This window comes from Amblyomma americanum, chromosome 11 (genome assembly GCF_052857255.1).
Source record: "Amblyomma americanum isolate KBUSLIRL-KWMA chromosome 11, ASM5285725v1, whole genome shotgun sequence".
Classification (NCBI taxonomy): domain Eukaryota; kingdom Metazoa; phylum Arthropoda; class Arachnida; order Ixodida; family Ixodidae; genus Amblyomma; species Amblyomma americanum.
Genome location: NC_135507.1, coordinates 9559637 through 9578270, shown reverse-complemented (window position 1 = coordinate 9578270; position 18634 = coordinate 9559637). Strand labels below are relative to the sequence as shown.

Here is an 18634-nt window from a genome sequence, read left to right as displayed (position 1 = left end):
GTCGTTAATAGACGGTTACCGTTTTCGCTTAAGGGCTCTGTTATTATCTGTTACTCTTTCCAGCACGATATCTTCCATAGTGAATTCTCATGCTGCTGTACTCTATGTGGACATCGTGTCCCCGTACATCAAAATTCCTGAAAGAAGATCAGGTCTAGTGATGGCAGCTCTCGGTGAGTGCGGTATCTTTATAGGGGAACAGGATTGTGAGAGGCTGGAGAATGTCATCGTTGTAAACAAGCCGAGGCTTCTAACACGACAGCATTAAGGCTGCCGTGCTGCACAAAATCCGACGTCGTCGGTGTCCTCGCCCATGTCGGCGTCGTGAGCGAAAAATATGAATTGTGCCCGATTCCCACCGTTACAGTTGGCAGATAAATTAATGACTGGACTCGAACGGTTGCTCGGGAAGAGAAACCTGGGTCTCACAAGCCCCACCGTTGTCTGCGCTTGAAACAGCCGCCTGCCGGGGCACATTGCTTAGCTGCTGAACCACTACTCCAGGTGTGGTATGGGGACTCCACGCGATCTATGAATGTAAAGTTCAGAATGACCATGCCTGTGAAGTGACGCAAAAGGGACCCCAGGCCGCTGAATTGGCCCGTTAACGCTATCGCGTCATACCTTTAAGATAGAGCTTAAGTCTCAACTTGAGGCGAGACTTAAGCTATCGCGTCATACCTTTAAGACGGAGCTTAAGTCTCGCCTCAAGTTTATTTTTCCGCTTTGCTGCGCTCTGCGGAGGGCGTGAAACGCTCTGAAAACGAATAATTTTGATCGCTCTACAAATGAGAGATTTCTCCTGACTTTTCTGACAGAAGCGGCAGCACCGCTTCTTTGCTATTTAGTGCAGTTAACTTCGTGAAATCCTGTTTCACTGGCATATTTTTCTTGTGTTACAGCAACCGGAAGTGGTACAGTCATGACTGTCCTAGGTCTTCTAGTGCCATACATCGGATCCGCCGCAAGGGTGAGGAATGGAAGCCGACGCTTCTTTTTACTGTCTCCATTGTAGTAACAGTGAGAATGAAATACTTAATTGTGCACTCAACTTTGAGCCTCAGTTTTAGACTGATTGTACTTGGTCCTGAAAATAGGTAAGGCAGTGAAATGTGCAGAAGGAGCTTTCTGATACCAGAACTAAACTGAACACAATAGAAAGCCCAAGAATTGACACGCTGTAAAAAACAAAGTAAATATTATGTTGACAGAACAGAATACAAAAAACAACGCTACAAATTGCGTGAAATAGTTTTCAGCACCTTGTATCATAAGTATTTCGTCGGTAAGTCATTCAACATTTCAAAAACAACTTCAATGTCTGATTGAGCAAGAGTAACAATAATTTACTGCCGGTTTTTGCTAACAGCGGCGTGAACAGACAGTCTGGTATAAGCAGATCATCGACAGCACTGCTGCACATTTTAAACGCCGATCTTGCGATAGAAAACAGACGGGAAACTTGTTGCAGCTGTCTCAGAAGTTTTCTGGTTTTAATTTGTACAATCTGCTCAATTAATTCGCAGATTCATTAACGTATCTTCATCATCAAAATGATCTCTGTCCGTACAGGAAAGAGCAGCAACTTCGTAATTCGGGGCAAAAAATTTATGCTGCGTAATAGACAATAATATGAAGTTAATGGCTCTGGAGTCAAATTTGTACCAGCATTCAAGCCATTCGGTGACGAGTTCTGTGCGCATATCGTATCGATATTTTATGTATGACCAAAGAAATGCTCAAAAGAAAGAGAAAGGTCCAAAGTGCCTGAGAATTATCAACGGTTCAGTCTATAATACTCGCCGCGATGGCTCAATGGTTAAGGCGCTCGTCTACTGAGCCGTAGTACCCGGGTTCGAACCCGACCGCGGCGGCCGCGTTCCTATGGAAGCGAAACGCAAAGGCACCCGTGTGCCGTGCGATGCTAGTGCACGTTAAAGATCCCCAGGTGGTAGAAATTATTCCGGAGCCCTCCACTACGGCACCTCTTTCTTTCTTCTCTCAGTCCCTCCTTTATCCATTCTCTTACGGCGTGGTTCATGTGTCCGCCGATATGTGAGACAGATACTGCGCCATTTCCTTTCCCCAACAGCCAATTCAGTTCAATTCAATGTCATGGTCAACCTGGGTCGCATAAGCTTACGGGTCGCTTTGTCTGGAACAGCCACCTGCCAGTGCAGGGGTGCATCACTTGACACCGACACCAGTGCGCCAGGAGTACATGCCCAAAAGAGAGAGAGAGAAAAACTTTATTGTTGGAGAGGAAGTCGGGGCACGCCCCTGGGTCTCCGCACGACCCCACTGCACTCGTGTTTATGTCCCTAAGGTCCATAACACTGGCAGCCCGGCCGGTGGCGATTGACTGCACGGCCGGGTCCTCCGAGCGCAGCAGGGTCTCCCAGTCCTCCCAGGCTTGAGATCCTCCAGGCCGCGCGGGGGAGGGTCCGCCGGGCAGAGGGAGAGGATGTGGAGGGAAGAGGCGAATGGTTCTGGGCACAAGGTGCAGGCAGGAGTGGGGAAGGAGGGGTGATAGTGGGCTAGGGTCAGGGGTGAGGGGAGTGTGTGTGTCTGTAGTTTGCGCCAGAGTGTTGCGTGTTTGTTATCTAGGGAGGGGTGGGGCGGGGGGTAGCGCTGGCGCGAGGCTATGTAGGCCTGCGTCATCTCGCTGAACGAGTGCATTCGCTCCCTCGCTAATTCCCGATCCGAGGACACCTGAACCCGATTTAAAGAACCTCGGGCTATAAGGTTGGCGGCCTCGTTTACGGTATTCCCGGAGTGCGCAGGCACCCATATAAGCTCTACATGGCGGGGTGGGGGTGCATCGGGCGAGCACAGTATGCCAAAAGCAGGGACATGGACTCGGCCTCGCGCAAAATTTAGAATTGCAGTTTTAGAGTCTGTTAAAATGTACTGGGCTTCCGTGGGGGTGATGGCAATTGCGATGGCGGCTTCTTCTGCAGCCTCTGGGGTGGTGTCAGGGGGGAGAGGTAGTGTGAGGAGTGCGGATGAAGAGGAGTCCACCACGGGTGCGGTTGCTTCGTCACCCGTGCAGGCGGCGTCCACTCATACGGCGTCCGGCTCGGAGCCGTACATCCCCAAAACTAAACACTTAAACAGCAATCGCTGAACATCGCGTAACACAGGCGTAAGCGTCCTGTGAGTTTTTTTTTCTAATTTGGAAACCACTCATTTTTTGCTGTTATGTTTCCCCATCGCTAGACCGGATTCTATCAAACACTCAACTAAATGATTCCATTTGTGTGGGGGGGCTGCTCTCTGATCTCGTTCTTACTCTGCAGTTCTTCATAGCACTCTATGCTGCTGCGTCGGGTCCTTTCGCGGGCATAATCATCCTTGCCACCTGCTTCCCATGGGCGAACGCAAAGGTACGAGAATTTCGCAATTTTTTTTTATTTTCTTACATCGCTTTTATCACTGCACAAAAGTGGGAGATTTCCTGTGGAACAGTGACATATAATACGTCATTTCAGATTTTTTTTTCAAGCCGTACATAAATGGAAAGGAAAGGTATCGTAGAGCCACCATCTGTGTCGCGGTTCACAGCGTTGCTCAAAGCCTACCAACAACTTAGAACTTTTTTCATCATTGCTTATGCCTTTAATCTGGTTTTTCTGATGTTGTTAGCGTGTCATATAGCTACTCCCGTGCTCTTCTCTGCCTGGGTCGCGTTTCTTCCATAGATTTTTATCTTCTCAAAGCCTCCTTTAACATGCAGTCCTTAAACAACATTGATGCCGCCAACATTAACCTGTCACGTAGTGGTGACGGCAGTCGAAGCAGCGATGGAGGCGGACAAAAGGTCTTCTAAAAGAAAACTGTTTATTGGGCTGACTTGCACCCAAAATGGACTGAATCACTCGGCGGCGAAGCGACAAGCGTGCTCGGTGGTCGTTGAACAGAATGCCCGCCGCTGCCGGCCGTGCTCAATTTAAAGCTGATAGCGAACTTTCGAGATAAAGCGTACAAAGTTACTAGAACATTCCGGAACAACGTAGAATCAGCTCTGCCTGGCTGCGATCAATCGAGATAAACCTAGCCGCGTCTTGCGTCGCAAACAAAGCGATAAAGTTGTGTGGCAGCAGATTTGAAGAATGAACGAACACTGGAAATGTTCGCGGCAAACCGATAAAACACATTTTAGTGATCCACACTGCAGTTTCGCCGTTTGTGCTATGATCGAATAATGGGGAACTCTTCAAAAGTCCAGTTTGTCTGGGGGGAAGAGGAACAGCAGGATCGTTTTTAGTTGGCAATTTTAAATCGGAGGTGGCAGGAGTGCTGTCGCCCCCTCCTCCAGAGTCCCCCCTTAAATTCGCTGGTGGGAAGTGAATAAAATTTAGTTCATTTTTTAACATCAAGAGCAGGAATTCAAACTCAAAGGTATCGATGTTAGGGCTAGCTGGTGGCTCATGATTTCTTCATGGCCTATCAGCGGAACTAGATAGGAGTCCATCCGTTTATTTATTTGTTTATTTATTTGCTCCCTTATTTATTTGTTACAGTACCTGCTACACAGCCTACAGTTACACTACAGTGCGCCGCTAGGTCACGAAAAAATAGGAACACAGACTTTGCTTTTCAAAACGGTTTGCTCTTTCACTCTTCATTCGATACGAGCACGAAATCATAAACGCTATTATAACGCAGAGCAGTAAAGTTTAAAAAATTACAAGCGCTGTAGTCCTTGCTGAAATCCAAAGACAAAAGCGGCAGAAAAATATTCCCGGATATAGTTTCTTGATCGCGGTGCTTAGGTCGCAGCGTTGATAAGTATCTAGATGCAACCAATAGCAACTTGCCACTTGTTTTTTGCCTGCCAACTTTCCGCGCGATGCACATCTTTGCCGCAGGGCACTGCGACAGCTGCCCTAGTTGTCTTCATCGTCGAAATATGGCAGACAGCCGGCAGGTTCGCTTCGAAGATCACATCACCTCGGATGACGTACACCCTGGACCGGTGTCCGGCGAACACCACGTTCGCCCTTAATCATACCCTGCCGTACATCCCCACAGACAGGTAAGCTAAGCTGGAACAATGATCTATGTCTGCAGGGCAAAAAGTGGGAGAGTTGTTTCAAACCTTTTTGAAAGTTGATTGTTCGAACCTCTTTATTATCATCTTTAACTTCCGGGAGGGTTCATTGCTTATGCTCGTTTTTATCGGAGCCTATAAAAACGAATCTCTTCTGAAAAGGGTTCAGTTGTTAGTCAGTGGTTGCCTCTAGTAGTTCCGTGTCTCGTCTTTCGCGCTGTTACAGAATGACAGAGAACTATTCCGGCGGCGCCGTGTGTATCCCTCTGTGCGTTGGTCCTTCGCGCTATTTTAAGAAGCGCTATAGTCGGAAACAACTCGAGAAGGAAGCGGCAAATCAAATGGGGACCTCCAGGTAATAGCGTGGACCGATTCTCTTGACTTCTCTTTGACGTCGCTAGCGTGAAATCGCAGGGAATGGCAGACCAAAGGGGATTAACCAGGGCCTAATAGAATTAACCACTGCGTCATGAAAATCGGTGGACGCCATTGGCTGGAGGGAATTCTTTGAGAGGTATCCGCCACTTTGTTCTTGAGTCGTATCTGATTACAGCATATGCTAAGTCCCGGCTTGGCGGGCACTCAGCAGTATGTACTCGTTGGAAAGGTATTGAAGTTTCCCTTCTTATTACCAGTAGGCTTAGCTCAGATAGCGGAGGACTCGTGTTTCAAAGCTTTCTCTTTCCAGGCGAGGGCAACTACGTCACTGAGACTCTGAAATTTGCTGTTTATCCTTAATACGGATTTGCTGCGTTGTTTTCGGACTTCAAAAATTTACGGGTCACTATCTTAATATTTCAGCCTGGCTGTCTTTTTGATAGATGATTTAGTTGCCCATAGCGGAACCCATGACACTGTGACATCATCTGGAGCTGCCATATTGCAAGGATCGACTGTCATGACTATGTTTCAAGAGCGATATACTGAAGCTGTCTTCACCCTACATATATACGTACAATACATATAGTAGACAGAAATGCGAATTTATAATCCCGCAATGCCATTTGTAGACGACGTACGCTATACAGCAATTCTTAAGCAGTTATTCCTCGCAAAGTACGGTTCTACCGCATCTCCAAAAATAAAACGATACCTGAAGAGCAAAAAAGATCGGGCAAACTACTTCCAAAACTCTTTATGCCAGCGCAAAATGCGGAAGCAGTTTTGAAAGTAAAATGACTGACTGGTCGATGATGCTCTCCGGTGCATTTCGCATGTGTAAAGTGGGGCTTATTTGGAAAAGCTTCGTAACGGTAGCAGGGTAACGGTAGCGTAACGGTAGCGCACCAGATGAAGGCCATGCGGCTCGCGCGTACGCCCGTCTTCTTCTTTACGCATGGAATAAACCGAAACTGTGCGCGAAGAGACACACTGAGGCGTAATTTATGCAGGCAGTGATGGCGAAAAAAGCTGATGGTGGTACGTCCACAGGGCACAATTATTAGCTCTAGATAATTGCCCTATCGGTGGCGCCAGCCTGGCATATTGCGACGCTGATATCTGAGACGTAGCTGACTCACTGATTGCTGCTGACATGGGGGCGGAGATTTAAATTATGGATGACCATCGGCGAGGGCAGGTTATAAGCGTTGAAGCGTAGCTTGCAGTAACAGTATACCTGGGCTTGTCGTGGGAAGGCCAGGACAGAAAATGTTCGTGCCAACTCACGGAATCCTTCGGGCCAGTCCTAAGCTATGCCAGCAGACATTGACTTAATATGCGCGGAATTGAGCAGGAGAGGCCGCTTCGAGAACGCGGCAGCGCTGGCTAAGGGGAAAAAACCCGCACATTAAGTGAGATTGTGGCGACCGACAGACCCACGATGTCAATTAAACGCTTTGGTGTGTGTAGCGATAAGAATAGTAAATGTGAAGTTGCATGATAAAATGATGCAGCCTAATCATGGGTAGTGGACGGGCAATATATTCAAGGATAACCTGCTCACACACTGGTTCGCGACTGCCGCAAGACTTTATGTGCACGCTTAAGCACGGGGACGTGTCTAGCGGGTGTGGTCGTGGCGTTTACGGCGTCCCTCTCGTGTGCGGATAGTTGTACGCAGGCGAAACTACAGCAGGTGCCAGCGTTCAAACTCGCTGCAAGTTCGGTGGTGATAACAAACTTGACACGTGTCGCAAATTTTTATTTTGTTTTATTATCGCCGTGGTGTCGAGGCAAAAGACGGTCATAAATGGTGCCTAATTAGGCTCCTTGCGCCAAGAAAAACGGGAGGTGCTAGCAGAGCAGCACGTCGCAAAACAGAATGTGTAGAGCGAATAGAAAATCGCAGGAATCGGTAAACATGAAAGAAACAAAAATTACAACTCGTGTGTTATGCACACGCAATTTCCTGTCAAAACAGGAAGTTTTTTATAAAATTGGAACTACATTTAAACGTCGTTTAAAATCAGTGGTGCCTCTAAAAATTACACATATTGCGTATAAATTTTCACGTTCAATTTTCTGATGCCTTAGCAGCAAGCGCCAACACCTAATCTACATATATGTTACTGAGCCAATAATGCACAAGTATACTAGGACAGATGTACCAAGTGTGCTTTTTAATCTGCAGAAGTTTTTCGTTAAAAAGTCATGAAGGGTACGATAATGAGGTCTGTGCCGGTTGTTTCTACGGCATGAAGGACATTATGTCCGTGGTATTAGGTAGGTGAAGAACTGTCAGTTAGTTATAAACTTTTTAATTTTTTTGCTTTCTGGTAAAATATCACACTGTGGCAGAAGTGCAGCGGTCGACATCTTTAACTAACCACTTTTTCTAAATAAGCGTCCTGGTTCGAGGTACCAAGCGTGGAACTATGTGAGCGCAACCACCAGATATCAAAACAGACGTGCGACATGCGCCCGTATTGATATGGCACCAGTTCAAGCCAGTGACCAGTGGGAGCGCCTGTCAACCTGGGTCGTATAAGCCTAAGGGTGGATCTGTTTGGAACAGCCACTTGCCAGTGCAGGGGTGCATCAAGTGACCGCTACACAAGTGGTCACGTGACTAAACACCTAAACGGCTATCGCTGAACCTCGCGTTACATAGTCGTAACCGTCCTGTGAGTTTTTTTTTCTTCCACGATTTCAGACGCATAGAATCTTCAGTTCCCTTAAAATTGATTCTTAAATGTTCTCTCTCTCTTTCTCTCAGTACTCAGACATTTATTAAGAGAAAAGAAATACCTCGGTGGCAATTGTGGGGTTTTTGTGGTGTAAACATTTACCTCTCTGAGTGCGGATTAGGTGACCTGGGGTCAAATTACAGAACGTTCGAAATCTGAAGACAATCTCGAAACAGTCTCAAAGCCCTGACTGCGCACTGCCCGTCGGCAGAGCCGACCGCTGCTAGACTGCCTTAAGTCTGAAAGCGGTCCATTATTCGGATTCTGTTCACAAAATTAATTTTGTCCAAACCGTACAAGTTTGAGTGCAGTATCCTTCAAGAACACTGTTCTACTGTGCGAAAGGTGTGTACGGGGAGTTTGAAGTTATATGATGCATGACATTTGGCTGCAGCCCGGACGTGTTTCCTCTGTACCGGCTCTCGGCTTACTGGTGCTGCCTTTTCGCAACGTTCTTCACTGTGCTGATCGGGCTGGCGCTGAGCATCGCATCAGGTGGGTGGTCACTCTCTCCAGTCCCTTCTTTCCTGACGTCGGGCCACGCGTATCTTTTCTTCAGTGTTGTTCCCACTAAAATCTACTAATAGGCTTGTGGAACTCTCAGGCCATCTACAACGCCAACGGTAAAGTGCATGTTGTGAGCTGATCGCGTCATCCGCCGTTTGCACGGAAACGCCATCTCTTGCTGCAAAGACGTAACTTTCCCCACTTAAGAGCGAACGTTCTAAACGTTGCGAAGGCACGTCAGGGCATCGTCAGGGCATCAGTCACCTGACTAGAGTGCACCGTCGAATGTTCGGCAGAGTTTATTTAAACTCCCTGCGCGGCGGCAGTCTAAATGCATGACTGCGCGTTTTTTAGGCAAATAGTTAATGTCATGAACTAAACACTTCTGCATGGAAGTGATGTAAATTTATCTCCCATCAGAAACATTCCGTTACATATCTGCTAAATGAGGCTGTAAATAACGTTCGCTCGTAAGAGGCTAGGCCGCATGAATTTCCCAGAAGCGCAGCCGGTAGAGCGAACTGTCGGTGTGAGCATCAAACAGGTCACAGTTTGCTCACTTATGCGTTGTGATTGCGTTTGATATTGAAAATCCTTCCCGCTGCTAGAGTGCTTCGGTTTGTCACTATGTGACTCTATGTTTGTCCCAAAAATATTAAATTATACTCAGAGCAATGTTTACTGAAAATATACCAATTTGTGTGGTGTCACACGCACGACCATAGAGTATTGCATGAAGTCTAAGGTTGGACGAAAAGGTTGGACAAGAAGGACGTAAAAAACCAAAAAGTAGTTCCTTTCCCCCAAAACCAATTATTATTATTATTATTATTATTAAAGGAAATGGCGCAGTATCTGTCTCATATACCTTTGGACACCTGAACCACGCCGTAAGGAAAGGGATAAAGGAGGGAGTGAAAGAAAGGAAGAATAAGTGCCGTAGTGGAGGGCTCTGGAATAATTTCGACCACCTGGGGATCTTTAACGTGCACTGACATCGCACAGCACACGGGCGCCTTAGCGTTTTTCCTCCATAAAAACGCAGCCGCCGCGGTCGGGTTCGAACCCGGGAACTCCGGATCAGTAGTCGAGCGCCCTAACCACTGAGCCACCGCGGCGGGGCAATAGCGTTTGTAACGGCGCCGTTCATGCTCTCGGCGCGCTTCAAAGTGCTTTAACTTGAACGGCCTTTTGCAGCGAGAGCTAAACCAGGCTACCAGTCGAGCATTTCACGGTACATGGGAGAGCCCAGTTGTGATTCAATATGGCGGCGTCGCTTAAGCTGTCTCCACCCGGCGCTGGCATGAGGAACCCTAGTCCGCCGATAAGTGAGACAGATACTGCGCCATTTGCTTTCTCCAAAAACCAATTATTATTATTATTATTATTATTATTATTATTATTATTATTATTATTATTATTATTATGAAGCCACGGCAATGAGCACTCAGCGCCGTCACATCTGTATTTAACTGCTGAACTAACGGCTAAAATAAGCGCCTTCCGCCTGCATACACCGCTCAGGCCGGTTCTAGCCAATATTTGAAACTACTGCAGGAATGGAAATAGCCTGCCTATAAAATTATTTCGGGACTAGATCACCACAGCCTTCGCGGCACACCACGCAATTTAAGGCATGTATCATGATATACAAAGGGCAAGCAGGGGGTAGGGTTAAGGAGTTTTGTAAACTCTAATATGAGGACATGCACCGCAACTCACTTCGTCCGCCTCAAATTTCTTTCTCAGCTAGAGCAGGCGACAACCTGGAGAAAGCCATCAGTCTGTCGAGTCCAACAGCGTTAAACTTCTGGGCATGGATTGGACTGCTTCCACGTAAGGAGAAGGTGAGCAAGTTTTCAACAACATATTTGGTGTTTCCGCAAATTTTGTTTCAGCACTCGGCATTCTCGCTTAGGAGAAAAAGGGGCGAGTTATTGGATGAGATCAGTAGCCATACTACTGAGCACGCTTATGTCAAAATACGGCCCTAAGATTGGTCGGATACTCCGTCGTTACCTGAATCGATGCCTTTCCAGGACAAACACACAAAGAAAAAAGAACGTTCAGACGGTACAGGTGTGCGATTTCATACAGAACAGAAAACAGAGCAAGTAGGCAAAAACAAGAACAACTGATAAATAGCACAACCTGATTTTGCGCATGCGAGAGTGGCTACAAATGTCTAAGGATAGTCGGCTCTTCTTTTGGCAATGTGGCGGAGGAATTGCCAGCACACATGCAAGGGGTTCGTAGATCTCGAAAGCTGCCGCTACTTTCATATAGGTTAGTCAGTGTTTCGCATAAAAAACAGAAGCGCTAGAATAGAAATATCGGGCACAACCGCGAAATACAGCGTGACATGATAAATAAAAGCAAAAGCAAAGAGTAACTGAATTTGTACCACAAGCGCGTTCCAGCACACTGTCCCTTCTGGTTGGCAAGCGTTTTACCACTGCACAGGAGAACTGTACGTGTTAGGGCAATGGTGCAATCAACGAAAAGTGCAGGCGTTTAGCATGACACCTTTTCCCCGGTCCCGTGAAACTGCTTTCCTCTTTCTTTGAATTTACGCGCAATGGAAGAAAATAGACGTTTACATTGTGTGATCCTAATGAACGAGTGTTCTGTCTGCTTCGCCCAAATAACGAGGGTTCGGGCTAGAGCAAGCTGAAGGCACAGCCAGTGTTCACCGAGCGCCTGATCTCTCACTCTGAACGAAAGTAGGTGCAGTTAATTAAGGGCACAAGTGTTTATTATGCAGTAAGCTGCGTTACAGAATACTGCGCTCATTCACAGGCCTCAGTACAACCCCTAGCCCTGCGCAGCACCCAAAAGAAGACCCGCGCTTGGGTCGATCATGAAGTGCAATCGCCACAACATTTAACTCAAACCGCTGCATTCTAACCTTCTTCTCTATGTGCCAGTGAACCTTAACCGCTGCTGTTAACCTTTCTGACATGCGTCTTTGCGCGCGCATAATTTTCAGCTCTTTTCATCTGTGGCAGTGTGTTGGCATTTTCTTCTGCAGGGACCGCTACGGCTCACTGTTACGGCTGAGGAAATCAAGGCGTCTTCGTTCGAGCTGGAGCCGCTGCAGGAACACACAGAGGGCATCAACAGCTTCTCTAAGCATAGCGTAAACAACGAAATCTACGCAAAGTTTTCAGATCCAAACGACGCGTAGCTCAGTCTCAACTGCGCGACTGCCTCTTAGAAGGGAACCAGCTTCGTCTTCGCCTGTGGCAGTCCGGCGCATGTTGTGAATGCTTGCCAGCGGTGTTGACCAGCTGTTCAGTGGACAGCCTCTCAATCGTCAGCCGTTCAGCAGAAGAAATCTCACGGTTGTTTGCTGCATCGGTAGTTCATGCACCCCTGACACACGCGGTGAATGCGAAGTCGAACTCTCTGTGCAAGCATTTGGTCGCCACAGCGGGTGCTGTGAATGCATCTCTGCGATAATTCTCACGTTTTAAATGTCGCATCGCCGGTGTCCATATCATCAGCATTGTTTGTTAGAGAAAGAAGGTTATGCGGATGTGAAACGTCTTGCTCATTCCGTTCTTATTTCTTACTTCTTGCTACCGCATTTCCACGTTAAACTCGGGCCAGCGAAAGTAAGGAGCGCTTAACGTACCTGTGGCGAGCCTACAAGTGAGGACCGCATATTTAAGTGTTCCTTGTACAATGCATAAGCGATGAATGACTGGGATGTAGGAATTACCCTTTGAAAGTAGAAGTTGTTGATAAATCATATTATTTAATTAACTGCTGAAAGTAAGGTCTTCCAACATTCATGCGTCGGAAAAATCCTTTTTTCACTGGTAACGCTTGTGGTGTGGTGATGACAACACACTTCTTCGCAGTTCTACGGTCGCAGAAGGCGTAAAATTTTTTTGAAGCTTCAAGCAGTGTGATGGGTTTCGAATAGTGCGAGACGTCTCTTAAGCGGACACTTCCTGTGACTCAGATTTTGCCGTGTGGCCTCCAGTTATGAATCATGGTTTTAGGAAGCGTGACATGACATCATGAAGCATGTCATGTTTTAAGCCATCAGTAACTCTGCCGTACATGCACTCCTACCCTGAATTCACTGTGAACGCTTAAAAATGGGTGCACACGGTGGACGATATCGGAGACAAATCTGTGACGTCACATCGAGCCAGCGGATTGTACTTTGCTGGAACATGCAAACAATGAGTGGAGACCGCATTCAACTATGTTGACGAAATCTCGACCAGAGAAGTAATAGAATCCCTGCCGTCACACGTGGTACTCGCACATGATTTGTTTTGGCAGCACGTACGAATCCTCCATGTCTATTACTATCTTTTTCGTGTGTGTGTGAAATGTGCTCGCTCGCGCCAAAAAACAAGAAGGAGGCCGGTGTCTTTGCCGACGCCCAATATTTTAAAATCCAAATCTGGTTTTTGAGTGCAAGAATGCTGAAGCAAAAAAGTGCCGTCAATTTTTTGTGGTCATAAAGAGAACCCGGGAATCAGTTGTCACGAATCTGTGACGTCAATCCAGGTGACGTGCGCTTTGCAATCCAGATCAGCGATTAGGTCCGTCGTGTTAATCACATATCAGGGGCATGCTTCTTGCTAGAAAATTACTGGTCTTCGTGAAGTCCAGGACAGCTTCTGCCACACATTCACACATTTTGATGTGTTAAAAAACTTGCACGTGAAAAGCTACCACGAGCCACTATTTCAAGCCGCGTCTCGTAGATAGAGGATGGGCAGCTGTTGTGACCAGAGGGAGCTTGTTAGACGTAAGTTGCTTATGCGCTTATTTTTTCCCCAGGGAAGATTTCCTTCAGATTTATACGTCGTTCTTCTGAACTGTATAAAACTGCTCTTTGGTTGGCGTGAGCCGGTTAAAACAAATTGAGAAATGTGTGATGCATTGCCGTAATTTTGTAAGTCGGGCCAACAGCATTGTTGGTATCGCTATTAAGTTCATTATCATTTGACACTCAAATCCTACTCTGGTTGCGAGGAACTCCATAAATTATTTAACGTTTGCCGTCTTAGTAGGTGTTTGTTTCTGTGGGTTTAGTATGTTAGCCGGAACATCACCCGAAGCAAACGTAACTTTGTGACGGCTGCTCACCTGCGTTGCATCAGTGCATTACTCATTGATTTCATTATAGCACCATCCCTTCATTAGCGTTACGCATTTCGTTTTGGTATTACGGGTGCAAATGTACAGACCCTAAATGTCTACCAGGCAACAGACGCAATAAGTAGCGTGAGAACCAGTCATTTCTACTCGATGTTATTTCTTTAGTTTCAGTGTTCAATGCGCCATTTTCACTGTTCGTGAGCGTTTGCACATGCTTTCCAAAATGTTCTTTCTTCATCATAGTTTTCTTTTCCCCATAGTGGATCAAAATGTGCTAGCCCTTTCAGTGGTTCATGTAAATTATTTCATATTCTGGAACCACCATCTCTCCAAGCATTTTTTGTGCAGTACACAAGAGAAGGATCACATGACGAATGAAAGTATTGAATCGTATGCAGTAGGCTTCAATACGGATATTTTGCAAGGTCTTCGAAAGCAGAACCCATGAATACTGAAGTGTGATAACGCAGTGCTTGTAAATAAGGTGATTTCATTAAATCGCTTATGGTGCAATGCATATCTTTGTACCGTATACTTTGGCTTTGCTCTAGGAAAGGTTTTGAAAGGCAAACTCTGACATCGTGGAGAAGGTGCGCATATGGTTACCGGGATCGTAGCACAGTTACCTGAAGGTGCACAAAATTTTGAGAATAATGAAATTCGTCGGCTGTGCCAAACAATTGCAATAGCAGAAACCAATAGAAAATCTATTGGTTTTTATTTGTCGACTAGGCGTATTTAATCGTAAGGTGCATCGATTGTGTTGGTTGGTGTATTCGTTCTATTGGTATATAGGTTGTATGCGTATACTCTCGTATCGGTTTATTAACCGCCGAATGCAGCAATGTAACTTGTCTCGCGTTCAGATCTGACTTGAGGAAGTCCACTTGAGGCACCAAGGTGGCTTCAAAACGCGTCAATTCCGGTTTCGTGTCTCCTAGATGCTCAACGTGACCTGCTTCCAGTGAAGCGCGCGTTTGAACGTATTGGTAGTCTGGGGAGGGGAGTATTCAACAATACTTCATAATAACACACATTGTACACCTATAAAACAACGTATCTCGTTTAGCATTCATAAACATACATTATGTGTGAGTGACAATAATGCAGATAGATGCTAACAACGAAAAATACAGTTCAGTGCTACCCGCCGCTTTTTCTTGAATGACGTTTTTGGTTGCCAACGTGCACCACGTTGTGCCAATTTTAGTTGATTAGCAGTCATAGTCACTATCACGTGTAGCCATGAGCCGGTCTCTGCTGTACGCTTGTATTCGCCTGAGCTGAAATCACGGTTTGCAAAATCTTAGTGCAATAATCTCAAGACGATTCCAATGGACGGACGGACGGACGGACGGACGGACGGACGGACGGACGGGAGCGTCCTCTTTGAAAATGGGTGGTGGCTGTTGCCACCATGCTCGGCTTTTTCTTTTGTTTAACTGTGTTGTAAATTGTTGTTAAAATTCGCCATTTTTTTTAAATACGTTTTCAAACGCTTCTTTAACCTTATGTAACCTCTCTGCTTTTGTGCCACCGATCTTCCAATCGCTTTGTGCTAACTTTCATTGCAGATTTGTTTACGTGGCCATTGTTATTCCTAAACCTTAGGGCCTAGGGAAGAGTGACTGCGCGTGCCTCGACATCCGGATGGGTAGCATCACATCTGAGTATGAGGTGTTACATGTTTCCACATATTTATCACACACAGCACATGCGTCGTCTTCGTTAAATTTCCTTTGGTAACCGCGCGTTCTAAGACACCCTGACCGAGCTTCAAAGAGTAGGGCACTGCCTCTTGGGTTATCACAGAACGATTCCTTTCTGATCTGACTTTTCCGGTATCTCAGCATAAAGCAGGGCCCAATTTTACACTTGGGGGAAAAAGAACTGCTAAACAGTTTGGTCAACGCATAGAGGCACATAATAGAGTGCAAAAGAGTGATGTGGCATTCCTAGCGAAAAGAATAAACCTGCAAGGATACTGCCAGGATCCTCAGCTGCAACGATGGGGTGACCCGGCGTGACCTCAATCAGCTGAAGAAATGCTGGCCCCGTATGAAACTGAAGTCGAAGGAGGAGGCCGCGAGGCTAAAGAGAGATCGCCATAACACAAGTGGGCGCAGCTTGCAGGCTGTTCACAAACACTTTCTCCTGCATGCCTTGTATTCCATGGGTAAGTGCGTGAGAATTACACTTGGTCTGCATAAGCAGCAGGTAGTGGAATGCATAATGATACCACGGAATAGGGCACATAATCACGCTTTGTGCGAAGTATGCTTTGCTTTATTCACGAATGCAGATAAATGCAGCCTGCGTTAATTGCTTAAGTAATGCACAAGAAGTGTACTGTGCAGGCGCCTTGAGTTTTAATACTATCGCGTGGCGAAACCCAAACTGGGCGCACCGTAAATGAGACGACGCCAAAACTGAACGCCTTCATGTTCATCAGGAAAGTTGCAGCTCTATCGACAGCTGCGTGATGCTATTAAAAATCCGGGAAGATAGAGCAACCGACTATTACTCCTTTCTGACCGTGTTGGCCAGACACGAGTGGCACAAAAATAGAGCGAAAACAGCACAGAGATTTCAAGAACAAAACAATATTTTAATGCTGCTGCTGCTGCTGCCGCCGCCGCCGCCGCCGCCACTGGTGCTGCTGCTTGCTCGATCTATCGATGATCGTGAACGAATTATGTTCGAGCCCAGCAGGACTAGCTGCGGTGTAAATGCGAACCAAGACAAGCTGTCCGAGAACAAGGGTTATGGTTAAAATGAAGAGCGGTCAGGAGGAGAGCATACATATATTTTACTGCGCGCAAAATCACAGTGAGGAAAGAAATCTGCTTAAGCTCGACGATGCAAATCGAAGACTTCATTGCGGAAGGCTAATATAGTAAGTCTTCGGACGGTGAGTATGTGCGACATGTGCGGGAGTAAACGGAGAAGTCACCCTGCAAAAACAGGAGATAAATTGTGAAAAACAAGAGTAGAAGCATGAAGCCAACGTCACAACAGAGCTTACGTAAAACCGCGCGAATGGTTTGGTTCCAAGTGGAGGTCCTAAATGGAGTGTAGTGCTCCGCAGACACTGGTGAGTTCCAATATAGCAGACCAAACACGGATGAACACGGTAACGAATCGATCAACAGTCGAGAAAACGTTGGGACCAGAGAACGCTCAGAAGCATAATGCTACGAACCCATGCTTATGAAGTGGCGTACGGCTTCTGTGAGGACCTGGTCGATGAGCTGGTCGGCGGGTCGCCTCCCGCATCATTGCCAGTAAAGGTAGAAATAAGCACGCTCTTCGGCAAACCTGCTGAGAGGCATCTGTCGGTTATCAGGACAACCATCGAGTATTGATCGACAAGTGGCGGTCGAACTGAACCTCGGAGGGTAGTCGGAATGCGGTTTGATGAAAACATTGGCCTGCTCTGCAACACAACACTCCGCTCCAATTGCTCAGGATCAAGTATACCGGTGTGCTCACATCACTTTCATGTCGCCTTTCAAGGCATGAATTTTTGACATCAGCATTTGCTAGAACTGCTGTTTTGTCAGCAGTGTCTTGCCCTTTTTTATTGCGTTTTTGGGTGTCCGCCTTTATTTTCAGGGTAGTGTCACGGGCACCCAGAGGCCCTGAGACGCTCTTCCATCGACTGCGGAAACGAGTTTATTATGCCTCCTCATTAGTTCTAACCAAGTTGGGCCACCACGGTGGCTCTTTGTACCTGAGATACAGTCCATTGTCCTAATGCACATTTTGAAGCTTTTTTTTTTCTTTTGGCTATGTGATACTGCTTATATATACATGTTTCTCTGTGTGTTCATTGACTGGAGGTTGCCCTTCAGCGTTATGCTCTAGGACCCCCCTTCTGCATTATATATTTGTGATTACAACCAAACTTGAATAAAGAACATGATTCTGACTCTGAAGCACCATTCTTATTCGTAAAAAGCGAGCGTGCATTATAACTGTGGCCATTATGATAGGGAACCAATAAGTGAACCTTGCAGAACTGGGTTATTTGTAGTTTTGAATTGGGAGCATGTCAGTGAGATGAGTATGGCATATGTTTTCTGCTGCGCTCATCTCGTCCACTTCTCTGCTGTGTCCTTTTGTCCTCGCGCTACCAGCACTTCATCTGTTGAATAAGTATAGTTCCGTATTTGGGCTACAGCTGAGCCAGTTATACTGATTGCATCTAGTTTATTGAATAACATATGGATAGAATCAAGAAAGTTTAGTAGAGTTCAATAAATAATGCATGTGCATTCAGTTAGCATTAATGTCAAATTTTATATGACCACCAAGAACAAATATTTTTAATTTTTCAGCCGCCGCGGTGGCTCAGTGGTTACGGGTACAAAATAAACACTTTGATCAGAAACGAATGGGCAGCTTTTCTGAGCGTTTCACCCCTGTAAAATCCGACTACCTGACCTAGGAATACTTGCCTCCATTGCTACTGGGAGTCGAACCCAATATCTCCTGTACACAGAGCGAATGATTTGCCGCTGACCCATTGATGCGGCCCGCAGCGCATCCCTCGAACAATGCCATCGACATACGGAAGAAAATCATCGCTTTAAATCTCCGCGGCGCATTCCACCCTTGTCCGCTGTTTCTTTGACTTTTATTCCCCCCCCCCCATTTTTTTTTTTGTCTGGCCGCCGCATAGGCTCAGTGGTAATGGCGCTCGGCTGCTGGCCCAAAAGACGCGGGTTCGATCCCGACCGCGGCGGTCGCATTTCGAGAAATGTTAGAGGCACGTGTACTGTGCGATGTCTGCACACTAAAGAACCCCATGCGGTCG

At 46.5% G+C, this 18634-nt stretch overlaps 1 protein-coding gene across 2 annotated transcripts in view; it reads left to right on the top strand.

Moving 5' to 3' along the window:
• LOC144110007 (putative sodium-dependent multivitamin transporter) overlaps nucleotides 1-17684 on the top strand; it is a 77158-nt gene extending 59474 nt beyond the window's left edge. For both annotated transcript variants that reach the window (XM_077642810.1, XM_077642809.1), the window contains exons 10-16: nucleotides 64-173; nucleotides 903-970; nucleotides 3300-3386; nucleotides 4872-5038; nucleotides 8576-8676; nucleotides 10438-10535; nucleotides 11720-17684. In XM_077642810.1, the coding sequence (XP_077498936.1) occupies nucleotides 64-173; nucleotides 903-970; nucleotides 3300-3386; nucleotides 4872-5038; nucleotides 8576-8676; nucleotides 10438-10535; nucleotides 11720-11875 (787 nt within the window). In that variant the 3' untranslated portion in view covers nucleotides 11876-17684. The remainder of the gene's footprint in view (nucleotides 1-63; nucleotides 174-902; nucleotides 971-3299; nucleotides 3387-4871; nucleotides 5039-8575; nucleotides 8677-10437; nucleotides 10536-11719) is intronic.
• Nucleotides 17685-18634: the final 950 nt, after the last annotated feature.